Raw genomic sequence first — 17,142 nt, 5'->3', positions numbered from 1 at the left:
CTCATCTCTGACTTCCCCACCCCCTGTCAGCCCTTGCAGTTCACCCCAACCCATCCACTAACTTTAAAATAGAAAGAAAACTAGGTTAACAATCCCTTTCATCTTTTCTTAGGCATTTGTGACAATATTGTTGCTGATAGCCTAAATAGCGTTTCCTCAAATTTTCTTTCTCTGACTTATGTCACCTGCCTGTATGTTATTTTGTGTATGATTATTTGAATTTGAATAAAAGAAAAAAATGATTTAGAGGTCCCATACTTGTCAACTGGGCCTAATTTCCAGATTTTAATGAAATTTTTTGTCCCTGGAAATGTCTGTTCTTTGTTTTTTTCGTTTTTTTTAATATTAACCAACTACACAATAGTTACCGCCATCACAGTGGGCAAGGAAGTACTATTTGGGCTTTCAGTCCTGCAACTTAAATACAAAATGGGGCTTCAGTAAGCATGCATTCGTCCCCACATATGCTCAAAACACCAGAGTGTTGGCCTCTGGATGGACCGGCATCACCGTGTCCCTCCAATTTTTGCTATGGAACATTACACCCCTGCACCCTAATACCTTAATCAAAATCTTAGCCAAAATAAAAACATGAGAGAAATATTTTGCGCTTTGTTTTGTCTATTCTATTGGATCTACTAGGATAATAATGTATTTGCATGGCTATAGCATATCTAATGTTTATAATGAGGTTTTTTTTAAACCTTCTCATAGCCAAGTCCCAGCAAGCACTGCAAATTCTTAGCGAGGAATCACAGGAAATAGCAAAAAAGAACAAGGCTGAAATCACAGAACTAAAGAAGGAAATAGAGACTATGGAGACAGAAAATGAGACTATGCTTCATGTAAGTTAAATTCCTAATATATTTATTATAAAGGCTTGCTTGGGTGTCCTTTCTAAATTGAAACATCTTTTCTTTTGCTTACAGCTTTTAGCAGAATTCCCATTTTTTATTAACTCCACATTTTAATGCAAGTTAACAAAGGATTCAGATCTTTCCATAATGATATAATTTACTCACTCATAAATACAGGACTTGGAGCTGATAGGTGACCCACAGCTGCCTATACATACCTAGAGGTGAAAAGAATATAAATCTACAAACCTAGAAAACTGGAAATCTGCAAAGACTCAGGGCAGTGTAACTTGCACCCCTGTGATTGATTCAGACATTCTATCGGATTTACCTAATGTGCTTGTGGTAATTTAACAGTATATAATAGGTGTCGAATTCCATTACTAAGTTGGTCTTATTATTTATTGCTAAAATATTAAAGAAAAAGAGTTCACTTATGTAGTGCACTTCAACAGATAATGTTTTAATATCAATTTATTAATTGATAAGTGATAAATGATAAGTTTACATGCACCAAACATTGCATAAAATATAACCTTTATTAGTTATCTATTAAAAGACTAAAAGACCATATGATTGTCCATATAAAGACAAGTAACTATCGAATAATTAAAATCTGTAAGTGTAAGTATTTTAAAAACCATACACTGATCATATAAATCTACATATATATATATATATATATATATATATATAGCACAATTACAAGATATCAAAAAGGCGCTTAACCCAATATTTGGAAAAACATAAGTCTTTCTTGGCAGTCTTATCTTGAAAACACCTCCACATACACGTGTGGCAGCCAACCTTCTAGGACCAGATGGTTAGTCCAGAAAAAACCTAGAATGAAGAAAAAGGAAAACTGCACCTATTATGCCAATCACCTGGCGTTTAACATATACAGTCAAGTCCATAAATATTGGGACATCGACACAATTCTCATATTTTGGGCTCTATACACCACCAAAATGGATTTGAAATGAAACAAACAAGATGTGCTTTAACTGGAGACTTTCAGCTTTAATTTGAGGGTATTTACATCCAAATCAGGTGAATGGTGTAGGAATTACAACGGTTTCTATATGTGCCTCACACTTTTTAAGGGACCAAAAGTAATTGGACAGTCGACTCAAAAGCTATTTCATGGACATGTGTGGGCTATTCCCTCGTTATTTCATCATCAATTTATTTGGGTAAAAGGTCTGGAGTTGATTCTAGATGTGACATTTGCATTTGGAATCTGTTGCTGTCGACTCTCAATATGAGATCTAAAGAGCTGTCACTATCAGTGAAGCAAGCTATCATTAGGCTGAAAAATCAAAACAAACCCATCAGAGACATAGCAAAAGCATTAGGTGTGGCCAAATCAACTGTTTGGAATATTCTTAAAAAGAAAGAACGCTCCGGAGAGCTCACCAACACCAATGGAACTGGACCCCTTGCATTTAATAATGATGTGACTGCTGACAAAAGCAGCAGGATGAATTCTGAAGTGTTTCGGGCAATATTATCTGCTCATATTCAGTCAAATGCTTCAGGACTCATTGGAAGGCGCTTCACAGAGCAGATGACCCAAAGCATACTGCAAAAAGCAACCAAAGAGTTTTTTAAGGCTAACAAGTGGAATGTTAGGCAATGGCCAAGTCAATCACCTGACCTGAATCCGATTGAGCATGCATTTCACTTGATGAAGACAAAACTGAAGGGAAAATGCCCCAAGAACAAGCAGGAACTGAAGACATTTGCAGTAAAGGCCTGGCAGAGCATCACAAGGGATAAAACCCAGCATCTGGTGATGTCTTCCAGACTTCAGGCTGTAATTGACTGCAAAGGATTTGCAACAAAGTATTAAAAAGTGAAAGCTTGATGTAGGATTGTTTAGTTTGTCCCATTACTTTTGGTCCCTTAAAAAATGGGAGGCACATACAGAAACCGTTGTAATTCCTACACTTTTCACCTGATTTGGATGTAAATTATCTCAAATTAAAGCTGAAAGTCTGCAGTTAAAGCACATCTTGTTAGTTTCATTTCAAATCCATTATGGTGGTGTATAGAGCCCAAAATATGAGAATTTTGTCGATGTCCCTTTATTTATGGACTTGACTGTAGTGCGTACCAGAAATAAATGATTAATCAGCTTATCTGTAAATGTTGCATCTTGGTCATCCAAACAGCTCCACTGTCATTATGGTAATGCATTAAAACACAAATAGTTTATTAGTTTGGGAAAAGACCACCAAATATGGAAAAATGTACCAAGAGATGCTCAAACTCTCCAGGATCTGGCAGAAGCATCAGATATAATCTTACATAATCGAGTTGGAACATAGTACTAACAGTATAACAGCTTATAAGCGTTTTCTTTGATTTTACTGCAAATGGAGCTGAAGGAAGTGTGCTCCCAAATTTATGCCCAGTCCTCTCTTTCAAGACGTTCCCCAATATGTAGTTCCCGAACATGTTCGTGCAGGTCATCCAACAGACACCCTGGGACAGAAAGTTCAGCATACAATGTAGAGCACTATCCTTTTGTGGAGGCCTGTCTCGTAAAAAGCTATTCAAATATAGTGGGCGGCCTTGTCATAAGTGGAACACCCTAAGATGCATGGAGTTTTCTAATTTGCAAGAATTGATAAAAATACTCATGTGGAATGTTGAGTGAAACTTGTAAGTCTGTGAGGGAAAGACTTTGAACGAGTCAAATCGTTAAGAAACTTGATGCTTTCTGCCAACCAAGTGTTAAGAAATGGGATCTTTCCTGTTTGTTTCTTGTATCATCTGTACAATTACTGATACTTGTATCATTTGTGCAGTTACTAGTGCTAGATCAACAACTGCTACTACCCAAACCTAAGTTCTGGGGCATTTGAGTACTGTGGAGTGTAACAAGTTTCTTAGAAAGGGGGCTGCTAAAGGTTAACATCTCGCAAAGCATTTCTAGCTGTTTAGGATCTAGCGTTACTCTACCCTTAACACAATGGAGTAGAGAATTTTGGTTTGGCTAGGTGGAAATTATGTTGCCAAAAATGGGAAGAATTGCGTTAGGTTCTGTTGCTAGAGCATAAAGATTATGTCCCTGTCCCCGACTGAGGTATAGTGCCACAACTAGGTGGGATTTGACTTGTATAGGTCTGCGTGAAGCCGTAGGAGAGCAGAAAGTGAGGGAAACCTGCTGAAGTCAGTTTCGATAAAAATGTATGTTTTTATTGGGTATGTTGTATACCATTGGACACACTGGGCGAGTTGGGCTACTTGATTATATCTTTTAAAGTTTGGAACTCCGAGTCTGCATCCATGAGAGGGTCTTTGTAGTGTTTTAAAGCGTATTCCTCTGCGTTTTTTAGCCCAAGTGAAGTTTGAGGTTATGTGCTGCAAACATTTTAAGGTTGTGGGAGGGACTTATATTGAAAAAATATTAATTCTGTTCTTAAAGATCTATTTGGTATTTATCCTATTGTGCAGGATCAGGGAACTGCTTTCTTTGAATAATTACCCTCACTTTGGAGAAATGAAGTTCTGTTATCTGTGTCTATTTAGATCTAATTAAACTTAAGAGTGTAATATGCTTGGGTCCTTATAATTCAAACTAGAGATTAGCGGTTTGGATTATGTGAAATCTGACAGAGCTGAGTTTTGGGGTTCCAAGTGTAACCGAGTCTTGACTTTGTTACTAACGCCAAACTCAGATCTAAAAACGAAAAAAAAAACGTAATTTCTGGAAAAATGTTGTTTCTCGCAAGTTTTGGATCAATATCGTTAATGTATCTCTTCCTTGTGTTCTCATCTGCCATTTAAGAAGTGGAAGGATGATGATGTTTGTGTAAGTCCTGCACTGGTGGAAGCATTTCTTGCAAGTGATAAGAAGAAGGTAGCTGGAAGGCTGTGCTCCAAAAAGCGCATGTAGATAGTGACTAGAGCGTTAGACAGAATGAAGGAGGAAATTCACATTGAAAACAATAGCTGTGATTATTTTAATGCAGTTTATTTATGTAGAGATCAGTCAGTTAGAATAGTTTGCTGATCAATTTGGTGTCAGTCTTCAGACAGTTTAGAGTAGTAGCTACTGTTATTATCATATGTATAATATATACATATATAGTACTATAGACGTCATTCTGAACTAGTATTTATTTGAGCAGCACACCCAGGAAAACAAATATATTTCTTTTTTTTAAAAATCTAAATTGTTTCTAGTGAAATAATTTTTGGGACGGGCAGTCTCAGTGACATATTTATTAAGCTGTCAAAAAACAGTGTGTTCTTTGAATTTCAGCAGCAAATGAGTGCTGTGTGATATATTTCAGATTCTGAAATTGTAATTATAGAGCAGCCTCCTTCCCAGATTTCTCAACTATTCGGGGTGAGATTAGTAAGAATGATGATGTTTTAGACATAGAAATTGAGGATGCCACTTTGAAATTTTAAAATGTGTAAGAGGATGAGGGGAATAATTGTGAATCTGAAAATGAATGTGTTGTACTTGAAAATGATAGTGAGGAGGATGATGATGATTATGTTGAAATAAGGCAGCCACCAGTGGTACCACCTCATGCCCATGATAAGCGAATTATCATGCCAGGGCATAAGACCAAAAAAAGCACCTCTGTGACATATTAATGCACTCCACATGTACAGGTGGCAGCCTTATTCCAATGGCCAGATGGTCAGTCTGGAATCTATGGAATAAATGAGGGGAGGGGATGGGCGCCTAATAGTGCAGTATGTTATAACTACAGATGCACAGGCTCGGTTCCTCGAGAACCGAACACACCCGAACTTAGGGGATCCGAGTACTTTCGCACTTTTTCGGAATCGAAAGCGAGGCAAAACGTCATTGTTACGTCCTCGGATCTCGCAAGTTTTAAAATCTATAAATATTGCCCTCCATTTGAAAGAGCGCCATTTCAAAAGAGGGACACAGAAGGGGTAACACAGTGTGTAGAGCAGTTGGGCAGGCAAATAGATAGAATTGAAATAGGAGGGGGTAGCAGTGTTCAACAAAGTCTAAAGTGACATTCAGGAGAGCTCCATTGCTCAATTGCTAATTCTCATTGCAGAAAAATACAAATACAAGTGCTGGCAGAGTTTGTGTAATTCTGCAGTAAAATTCCACTGTGTTATATAGGTTACACACAGAGAAGAGCTTTATTGCTAATTGTCATTGCTGAAATACAAATACTAGGCCTTGCAGGCTTCTCTTCTGAATTTGCAGTCAAAGTGTACAGAGTTATCAAAATGGATTCACAGCAATACACAGAAGAGCAGGAGCACCAAGCAGCTGCTGCCACCAGTCATGATGATAGTTATCCCTGTACGTCATCTGATAAAGCCTATGTAAATGTACATAGTGTTTTTAAGTCAGGAAAACAAAAATGTAAAAAAACACCTTTTACCTTGGTCAAGAAAAAAAGAGCTGTAATCCAGGCAAAGTTATCTGCAGAACAAAATAAAATTGCCATCCTGCTATTTTACACACGCAGTAGCTAAGAAAGAATGAGGCCTTCGCCTTTATCTATGAGTGTGAGTTCTGCAAAACTTACTGAGGCATCTTCCTTTAAGGTCAGTCGTGACCAAGCAAGACTTTGTCATTCAGACTCCAAAAGTGGTGCCCAAATACTTTTTCGTGTAAAAGCCGAGGTGGAAGAAAACATTTCTACAGATGTGTGCCTAAACAGCCCGAGTGTAGCCGGTGATACAACAATTGAGGATGCCACTTTGGAATTTCAACAGGATGAGGGGGATATTTGTGTAGCCAACGATGGCGCTAATGAGGATGTTGATGAGGATGATGATGTTTGTGTAAGTCCTGCACCGGTGGAAGCATTTCTTGCAAGTGATAAGAAGGCCATTGTCATGCCTGGACATAAGACCAAAAAATTCACCCCTTACGTGTGGAATTATTTTTACCCAACTCCTGACAACAGTTGTCTAGCCATTTGTAGCATATGTAAAGCCACAGTCAGTCAAGGTAGGGACCTTAACCATCTAGGAACCTCATCCATGTTACACCATTTGACGCGATTTCATGGCAAGGTGTTATGCTAAAAAAAGAACAAGCAGTCCATCATCAGCTAGAACAAGCAGTCCATCTCTCACCTACATCCCAACGCCTGCAATCTACACCCACAACACCGTCCTCAGAAATATCCTCAGTAGCGATCGGAGTTAGTCCTGCGTCCAAGTTGCTAAGGCTAGATGACTCGTCCACTATTCTGGATTCCTCAGAAGAATTCTTCGTCCCACTACTGCCGCTGCTGCCGCTGCTGGGGGTGAATCTTCATCCCAGAAGCAGACCAAGAAGAAGTCTACTAGTAGTTTACAACAATTGACTGTTAAACAATCTTTTACAAGAGGAAGCAAGTATGAAAGCTGTCACCCAGTCGCAAAGCGAATCACAGACGCCATGGCGACTATGCTACTATTAGATCTCAATCAAATATCCACTATTAATGCAGCTGGTTTGTGTCCCCGTTACTAAATTCCATCACGACACCATTCAGTAGAAAAGCTATTCCTCACCTCTACCAGAAGGTTCATAAAAATTGTATTATTGGGCTGCAAAATGCCATTCTATCCACTGTGCACTTAACCACATATATGTGGACAAGCGGAACTGGGCAAACTAAAGATTATATGACCATGACAGCCCACTGGGATGGTGATTCGCCTTCACCAACAGGAACAGCAGCAGCATGTACCCAAGAGCGTCACATTTGACAGAGCCTGGCTACTCTGTGTATCACCAGCTTCACTAAGAGGCATACAGCTGGCAATCTGTTACAAAAACTAAGGGATATCATTGCAACATGGCTTATCCTGCTTGGACTCTCCTCAGGATATGTCATTTCTGATAACGCCACCAATATTGTGAGAGTATTACAGCTGGGTGAATTTCATCACATTCCCTGTTTGCTTACACAATAAACTTGGTGGTGCAGAGCTTTTTAAAAAAATGACAGGGATGTGCAAGAGATGCTGCCTGTGTCCCGTAAATTATCTGGACATTTCCGGCATTCGGCAACAGTGTGTAGGAGATTGCAGCAGCTGCAAGAGCAGTTTAATTTGCTCTGCCACTAACTGAAGCAAGAGGTGGTGACAAGGTAGAATTACACCCCGTATATGCTTCTGCGGATAGAGGAACAGCGAAAAGCCATCCACGCTTACTTCACGAGCCATGACATTGGGAAAGGAGGGGAGATGTATTTTAGTCAAGCGTAGTGGAGAATATTTTCCATATTGTGCAAGGTGCTGAAACCATTCAAAGTAGTCACCTGTGAAGTGAGTTCAGACACTGCTAGCTTGAGTCAAATTATTCCCTTAATTATACTTTTGGAAAAGCAGCTTGAGAAACTGAAGGAGGAGATTAATCAAAGCAATTACGCTAAGTATGTCAGACTTGAAGATCAAGCACTTTATTCACTTCGCTAGGATCCAAAGAGTTATCAAAATCTTGAAATCGGTTCACTACATTTTGGCGCCTGTGCTTGATCCTCGGTTTAAGAGCTATGTCTTCTCTTTGTTTCAAACTGACCCAGATCGGAAGAGATGCAAGGAGCTCCTGGTGAGCAAGATGAAAGCTCAACTATTACGAGACAGGACGGCGTCTCCTTCTTCAGCTTTTCACTCAACTGCTGCTAGGAAAAAACTTAGCTTTCCCAAGAGACCCAGGGACGATGCAGATGACTCAGCACCAAATATTGACATCTGGTCTGGTCTAAAAGAATTGACCAAAAAACATGAAACCTCTAACGTAACTCCACCTATCAACATCCAAAGGATGGTGGAGGATTATTTTAACGACAGCATAAAAATAGACACATCAGACAGTCCCTGGGAGGAAAAAAGGGAATTTGGAGACCCATGCACCAACTGGCTTTGGCCTGCCTGAGCTGCCCACTCTCCAGAGTTTACTCGGAAAGAGTTTTTAGCACAGCTGGGAACCTTATCAGCGATCGGCGTAGGAGGCTACTTCCTCAAAATGTGGAAAAGATGATGTTCATAAAAATGAACTTCAAGTTCCACGAGGAAGGGCTTTCCCGACAATTACATCAAATTACTGAGACTTCTGTAATGGTGGATTCCAGCTGTGATAAATTAATAATGTGTGAGGATGATGTACACACTGATGACAGTGAGGATGAGGCTGAGGATTATGACAACAACATCTTGCCACAGTAGAGTTAATTAAAAGCACTGTTACCTTAGGTGGCTTAAGGCCATTGTTACCTTGTTTTGTGGGGGCCCAAACAAGCCAAGCACTTCAGCCACATGGAATGGCACTTGTGTTGCTGAAGTGCTTGGTTTGTTAAAGTGTGCATGTCCTTTTTAAGATCCAACATAAGGGTGAGTGGGAGGCCCAAGGACAATTTCATCTTGCACAACTTTTCTTTTCTGTCACTGATGTGTGCGCCAATGTGTCCTAGATGTGCTAGGAACTGCCGTGTGTTTGTGTCATTGCTCTGTCACTTAGCATCCAGCCAGGTCGCTGCTGTATTTGTCCGAAAGTGTATGAAAATAATAATGTGACCTGTGAGGCGGTCAAAATTGACTGCAAATTACTTGAAATTAGTGTTATTGAGGTTAATATTAATGTAGGATCAAAAAAAGAGCAAAATTATGTGATTTTAGCAATTTTTCTAAAAAAATACAGATCGAAAACCAAAACAAAACAAAAACACACGAGGGCGTTTTTGCCAAAACCAAAACACGAAGCTAATTCGGATCCAAAACCACTTCACGGGGGTCAGTGAGCATCTCTAGTTTATAACACCATATTCCAAACCAAAATTGTAAGCTGATATGCGTACCAGAGAATATTAAATATATATGCGTATCAAGTGGTCAATCCCTCAGATGTGTTTGGAGTTCTTGGCGAAATTTTGTTGTGTCAGAGGAAATAAAAGATCCAATCATTGTGCAGTATCAGTGACTTGAGTCCCAACACCACACCATATAAACCACAAGTGTTTGTGCGTACCAAATAAAAAAAAAAAGCTTGCTTATCTGTATCTTTCAAGGGCTAGTCACTCATCCTTGTTGTTCTTTACCTCTTGCAAGAAAAGCAAAAAACCCATATGGTGTAATATTGCAAAACAGGTGTACACTTTTAATAAAATACATGAATGCACTCACATAATCATAAGTTAAATCAGCTTAGTTCTCAATGTGTCAAAGTCAGAGTACTAAGATGTTCCAAGATGTATCCAAAATCACCAAAGTGAAAACAGCGTTCTCCGTCAATCAGATTTAAGGATCACTAGAACAATAGTCTCAACGCGTTTCGTCTTCAGGAGTTTGGAGTATGGTGTTATAACATACTGCACTGTTCGGCGCCTATCCCCTCCCCTCCTTTTATATATATATATATATATATATATATATATATATATATATATATATATATATAGGGTTAATATCATCAGAAACCAATAAACCTACCAGAATGTCTTTGGAGTGTGGGTGGAAATGCAAGTAGGGGGAGCATATACATACTCCACACACATAGGGCCCTGGTCATAATTGAACCCATGACCCCAGCACTGTGAGGCATTGGTGCTAACTACTGTTCCACTGCAAGCTTTATATGTCACTACATTTTCTCTATAATAGTGAAGTGTTTAGATGTCTATGCATTCTTTTGGGTGCCATTTTGTCATTTGTTCCTGCGCTATGGTTAGCATAAGGTCCACTCAGGCTTGGGGCCCACCTGTGGATCTACTCTTCAATTCATTAGTTGATCCAAGGGTTGAATCAGTAAATTGTATTTTATTTGGTCACTATTGCGTTTCTTGGCAGACACCTCTTCATAATGAGCTGGTATGGCCGCTTCCACAAGTTGTTCCTGCTACATGACACTAGCGATCATAAAATTTGTATGCAAAACCTCTTGTTGACTTATTTCAATCAGATTCAATCAGTTTTTGGCACTGTGCTCATTTTTTCTCTTCAATGGGATATCTCAGTCAGGCCTGGGTTTAACTTTTTTAAACCCTCAATTCTGCTTTTGATTCTGCCTCCTCTGGTTATAAAGTTCCACTTTAGCAATCTCCCCCATAAGCTATATAATATAGCTGTAAGAAATAAATGTTTTCTTGCAGTAATTTAAATTGATCATTGTTTTTTTAATGCTAGAAAGCAAAAAATCTGATAAGGCATTAAAACAAGGGTCAGTGTGTCCAGGGCCGCCGAGAGGGATGGGGGCGGGTACTAATTACCCGGGCCCGGGTATGCCATGGGGCTCGGCCCAGGCCCTATCGCCGACAATTTTTTTTAAAAAAATAAATATTTTTTGTTAAAAACTACATTTTTTTTGCTGTTGTTTTTTGTTTTGTTTTGTGCCGCGGGGGGGGGGGGGGGGGGGGGGGGTCGGTCGTTGGTGGGGGGAGCAGGGTAGTTAAAAAAAAATAAACATACACAGGTGGTCCCTCCTCTCTGCTCCATTCGGACTGAATACACCCGGCATTCAGTCTGAATAGAGCAGAGAGCAGCAGAGAGGACCAAGAAAGAAGAGAGAATAAAAGGAAAAAAAAAGTAAAGGAAGGAAAACGGGGGGGGGGAAGCATGGCACAGAAGGGTTAAAAAACTGGGGGGGGGGGCTGCATGACACAGGGGTTAAAAAACGGGGGGCATGGCACAGAGGGGTTAAAAAACGAGGGGGGGCATGGCACAGAGGGGTTAAAATACGAAGGGGGACATGGCACAGAGGGGTAAAAAACGGGTGGGGCATGGCAAAAAGGGGTTAAAAAACGAGGGGGGGCATGGCACAGAGGGGTTAAAAAACGGGGGGCAGCATGACACAGGGGTTAAAAACGGGGGCATCATGGCACAGTGGGGTTAAAAAATGGAAGGGGGCATGGCACAGTGGGGTTGAAAAACTGTACAGCATGGCACAGTGGGGTTAAAAAACGGGGGAGCATGTCACAGTGGGGTTAAAAAACGGGGGCAGCATGGCACAGTGGGGTTTAAAAACGGGGGCAGCATGACAGAGGGGTTAAAAAACGGGGGGCATGGCACAGAGGGGTTAAAAAACGAAGGGGGCATGGCACAGTGGGGTTGAAAAACTGGACAGCATGGCACAGTGGGGTTAAAAAACGGGGGAGCATGTCACAGTGGGGTTAAACGGGGGCAGCATGGCACAGTGGGGTTTAAAAACGGGGGCAGCATGACACAGTGGGGTTAAAAAACGGGGCAGCATGGCACAGTGGGGTTAAAAAATGGAAGGGGGCATGGCACAGTGGGGTTGAAAAACTGGACAGCATGGCACAGTGGGGTTAAACGGGGGCAGCATGGCACAGTGGGGTTTAAAAACGGGGGCAGCATGACACAGTGGGGTTAAAAAACGGGGCAGCATGGCACAGTGGGGTTAAAAAACGGGGGACATGGCACAGAGGGGTTAAAAAACGAGGGGGGGCATGGCACAGAGGGGTTAAAAAACGAAGGGGGGCATGGCACAGAGGGGTTAAAAAACGGGAAGCATGGCACAAGGGTTAAAAAACGAGGGGGGCATGGCACAGAGGGGTTAAAAAACAGGGGGGGCATCATGACACAGTGGGGTTAAAAATGGGGGCAGCATGGCACAGTGGGATTAAAAAATGGAAGGGGGCATGGCACAGTGGGGTTGAAAAACTGGACAGCATGGCACAGTGGGGTTAAAAAACGGGGGAGCATGTCACAGTGGGGTTAAAAAACGGTGGCAGCATGGCACAGTGGGGTTAAAAAACAGGGGGGAAGCATGGCACAGTGGGGTTAAAAAGGGTGGGAGGCATGGCACAGTGGGATTGAAAAGGGGGGAGCAGCATAGTATAGTGTGATGAAGGGGAGCCAGGTGAAGGGGTCAAAAGCAGCATGGAGGGCGCAGTGTGATCATAAGGCATGGCGATGATGAAAGGGCACATTATTGTAATGTTGGAGCTGGAGGAAGGCCTAATTATTAATCGTGGGCGGTATTAATTTAACGCCAGGGTTGTTTGGAATTATCTAAATGTAGCCATTTTTTTCCAAATAGGGCCCCAAGCATTCCAGGATCCAAACAAGCCGCAACTATAAAAACCTGCAGCCACAGGTGGTGAAAGTGAGAAGAACAGGTAGGAGAGAGCAGGACAGTATGTGAAATGTTGTGATTCTAGTAGGGACAATGCCAATTTTTGGTGAGTGTTCTGCCCAATGTAAAGGTGCAGGGTGCAGGCCAAGACTGAACTCTTTGTGTACACACTGCATTCTTTCTATACTGCACTGTGGTGCTAGATGTCCTGAAAGTCAGGAGTGCTTGGACATATGTGACGCTCCTGCGAATTCAGTGCCTAGTGATTTTGATGTGTTAGCCACCCCCCAATGGCGCATTTGCCACGCCCCCAAATGCATGACCATACAGCCGAAAAATTTTGCGCCGTCGTAAAGCATACTCGACTATAAGGGGGGCTCCATGGATTTGTTGTACCGGGGCCCTGAATTCCTCTTGGCAGCCCTGAGTGTGTCGCCCTTTCAATTCTACACCCTAAACAGAGGACCTTTAACATCATTGTACTCTTTGGGGCGTCATATTCCTGGTGGTGGAAAGGCCGACACTTATCCTGGCGACACGAAAATGTAGACGGTAAATGTTGACACATGCATGCTACCTACATGGTTAAAATGTAAACATTGTCATTGTCAACAACAGTAATGTCGACAGTCACAATGTTGACATTAAACAAGCAATGTCGTTGGTACAAAACACTCCAAGAGGAGTCATGACTTGGCTACCAATATGGCTAGATGTGTTTTCTAGCATCGCTGTCCCAGATGGCCTAGAAAAGCAAATTGTAACCAACATCTATGGTTCAAAACTGAAGTAGATCCACTTTAAAGCTTGGCGGAGCCCTCGCTGAACACACCAATAGCTGTGCTGGGCCTAATAGTGGTCGAGAAATATCACCAAAAGAAATTCCACCTCAAGTTTGGCGCAAATGGCGCTTAATGTTGAACCTTAATTGTCGGCCCTGCAGTAATGAGTAAAGCGTACTCTGACCACCTACATCACTGTCAGGGTTCCCGTTATAGGAGCGCAAACTACCAACGTGGCCAGGGGATTTGCGGTGTACTGCTGTCGGGAGGACTGTGGACCAGCACAACTAAGGGACACTTCTACCTCCTCCCTTGCACTGCTGTTTCTCAGACAGTAGTGGCTGCGGTACCAGAGGTGAGCCTACGCTCGAGCCCTAAAGTTTGAGCAAGGGAGTGAAAAGGCTAATCAAGCCTTTCTATTACATTGATACTAAGAGGTGATACTGCCTTCACACAAAGCAACTTCTGCTATCCCACTAAGACCTCTTTAACCTAGTGGTTTTACTGTCCCACTCTTGTTTCTATCCATTGGATTTCTCTGCCATTTATTTTACCCACCACAACTGCCGATTGTTAATAAAAAAAAAAGAGAATTGGTCGCCACCCAGTGTTCATTACGGATACTGCATCTTATATATAACCCTCACTGTCAATAGAGTTTGAACTAATGCCTCTAATAAAAAACCTTATACTAGGACACTGTCACGAATCCGGATGATATTTAGTGGATCCCTTGTATCTGCCAAAGGGTAGAGCTCATTCAGGGGCGCATGGTCTAACGAGTAGGAGGTTTTGGCCAGTGACCCCTGCAAGAGGGTATGGATTTCGCCGCTTCTATCCCGCAGGTCGCGGTTCCCTGAATGGATGTTGGCAGAGTAAATAGTGGAGCTTCATACAGCAGATTGGTAACGACCATTCAGAGAGACACTGAAGGTAATGTTGATAGGGTTAGTCTCGTAGAAATGCAAAGTAACGATGGTGTATCGGGAAGTAGCAATGGAGTGGCAAAAACTGTAAGTAGTAACTGGAAACAACAGTAGGAGAGTCTTTGGTTCAGCGATAGTCACAGGTGAATCACTGATACAGTGGCAGTTCAGACATAGGACAGTAGTGGAGTAGAACTTAGCTGATCCGTAGATGGTAACTCAAAGCATAGCAGGTGAATCACTGACACAGCGGCAGTTCAAACAGAACTTAGCTGATCCGTAGATGGTGATACAGAGCAATGGGTGAGTTACTGGTACAGCCGCAGTTCAAATATAGAAGCAGAAGTGTAGTCGAACTTAGCTGATCCGTAGATGGTGATTCAGAGCAGCAGCAGGTGAGTACAGGTGCAGCAAGCAGTTCTATTAGCAGCAGCGACAGAGAGGAGTTCAGCTGATCCAGGACGTTCGTACAAAGCAACAACAGATGAGTCAGACCGTAGGAAGCCAGATCCTTACTGAGATTGAGTAACTCGAAGAACAGGCATCAGGCAAAGGAAAATGGGAGGTTTAAATAGTGCTCCAAAATGCTAGAACCAATGGGAACAGGTGGGAGGTCATAAGACAGGGTAATTGGTAGCACATGCGCATAAAAAGATACTAGATGGTGGATGTTGATCCGATAATGAAGTTAGTACAGCCTGATCACCGCTTAAAAGAGGAAGGTAGCAACGTCTGTACCCATCCGCGGGGCCGGAGTGTGCCAGACACATTTGTAAACTACCCAACACGATATAGCAACTATTCATATTTCATCAAAAGTATGACACGCAGCATGCCGCCCCAGCTATAATTACAGAGGCTGAGAGAGAAATGTACTGAAACTAATGCTTTGGTTTGAGCACAGAATCAACACACCAAGAGGGATGTCCCATAACTAGCCAATACACAGATTAGAGTGATCTTATAATGAAAACAGACTGCGACCACTTCATATCCCATAAGCATAAAAAGCTAACCAACACGCCTAAGCATACAATTATTAAAACCTTAGAAAAAGCCAAAGGTCACTTCAAAATGATACCAGATCCAACAGATCAAGGATCAGAATTAGATGACACCTCCTTGTCAGAATCACCACTAACTCCTAATAATGTGGTTGCTATATTTACAAAAGAGATGAAATCTGAAATGTGTAGCAATAGTCGCACGGCTCTGTACCGGAATAGCGAAGCTTGGTGCCCAAACTAACGTTGTAGAAAACCAACTGGATGCAGTTTCCAGCACCAACAATCCACTGATAGAGAGGTGGCTGATATACATGCTGAATTTAATACCTTCAAAAACCACTTAGAAGACCTTGAAAAGCGAAAAAGCGAAACTGGTGCATCAACATTCGCATAAAAAATGTACCTGAATCAGTTACTTCACATGCTATATCGAATTATCTTGAAGGATTCTTCTTTCAAATGATTCCTGATTTACCTAAAGAAATGCTTCACCTAGCCAGAGCCCATAGAGCTGTACCTCCGAAACCAAGCCCTCATCAACCACCATGTGATGAAGTCATCCGTTTTCAACATTTCAAAACAATAGCAAAAATAATAACATCAGCATGGAATATACCAACAATATAACATGTAGGATTGCATCTTCAGTTACATCAAGATCTGCCCCCTCAACGCTTAAGAAACAAAGAGATTTAATAAACATTACCAATATACACATTGCATAATCACTCTGTTAAGTACAAATGGGGCTTCCCCTTCCAATTGATAATATCCAAAGATGGTCATAATTGTTAGGCTGACGGCCTGATCACCAACTCACAGAACCAGATGGCGGAGGTCTTCACCTATAGCAGCCTCCTTCCCTTAGAGCTTTATACGCTCACCAGTACTCAGATGCCCCCAGGACTTAACTCCAGGTGTAGTGTGAGTTGGTAATACAGCCCTGTTAGCGCAGGCCAGGAGGATGAATAGAAGGCAGCGGATAGTCAGACGATAGTCCTGGTCAGGGGTCACAAGCAAGCAGAATAATCAGTAAACACGCCAGGGGTCAGGGTCACAGGCAAAGAAGAGGGGTCCAAGGTACAGGCCAAAGGATCAGGGTCAAGGGCAAACAAGCAAGGTCCAAAGTACAGCCAGAAGGTCACAACAGGAGATCCAATAGCAGAGTATCCACAGGAACAGGGTTCAACAGACAACTGGTACGTAAGCGCTATAACCGGCAGGGAGGCTAAGCCCTTCCTGAACTAATCAATCAGAGCTTGCCCTGAACCTACACTCAGGTGTAGGCTGATAACTAATATGGACTGCTTAATCAGCCCACAGGCTGCAAGGGGACCTGCACATGCGCCCAGCTGCTCAGCTTTCCGGAGTGCACAGAACTTATTTTTGGCATCGGCCCGAACTTCCGGAAGTTATGTCTCGGTCATCATGGAGACGGCCGGGACGCCAGAGAGAGGGAAGGTTAGTCGCGGCCGCCGCGGCTCTCTAACAATCATTACTCTATTAAAACTCTGGATCAAAGCTATGATT

The 17,142-nt window shown here is 42.0% G+C and overlaps 1 protein-coding gene across 2 annotated transcripts in view; it reads left to right on the top strand.

The window, feature by feature from the left end:
* DRC12 (dynein regulatory complex subunit 12 homolog) overlaps window positions 1–17,142 on the top strand; it is a 104,932-nt gene that overhangs the window by 63,859 nt on the left and 23,931 nt on the right. The window contains exons 6-7 of one of the 2 annotated variants that reach the window (XM_075191342.1): window positions 715–845; window positions 930–976. In XM_075191342.1, the coding sequence (XP_075047443.1) occupies window positions 715–845; window positions 930–971 (173 nt within the window). In that variant the 3' untranslated portion in view covers window positions 972–976. Of the gene's footprint in view, window positions 1–714; window positions 846–929; window positions 977–17,142 lie in introns of those variants that run through there. The other variant, XM_075191341.1, reaches the window with a different exon arrangement.

The sequence above is a fragment of the Mixophyes fleayi genome, chromosome 11 (genome assembly GCF_038048845.1).
Source record: "Mixophyes fleayi isolate aMixFle1 chromosome 11, aMixFle1.hap1, whole genome shotgun sequence".
In the NCBI taxonomy this organism is placed as follows: Eukaryota; Metazoa; Chordata; class Amphibia; order Anura; family Limnodynastidae; genus Mixophyes; species Mixophyes fleayi.
This window is presented reverse-complemented; position numbering and strand designations above follow the sequence as displayed.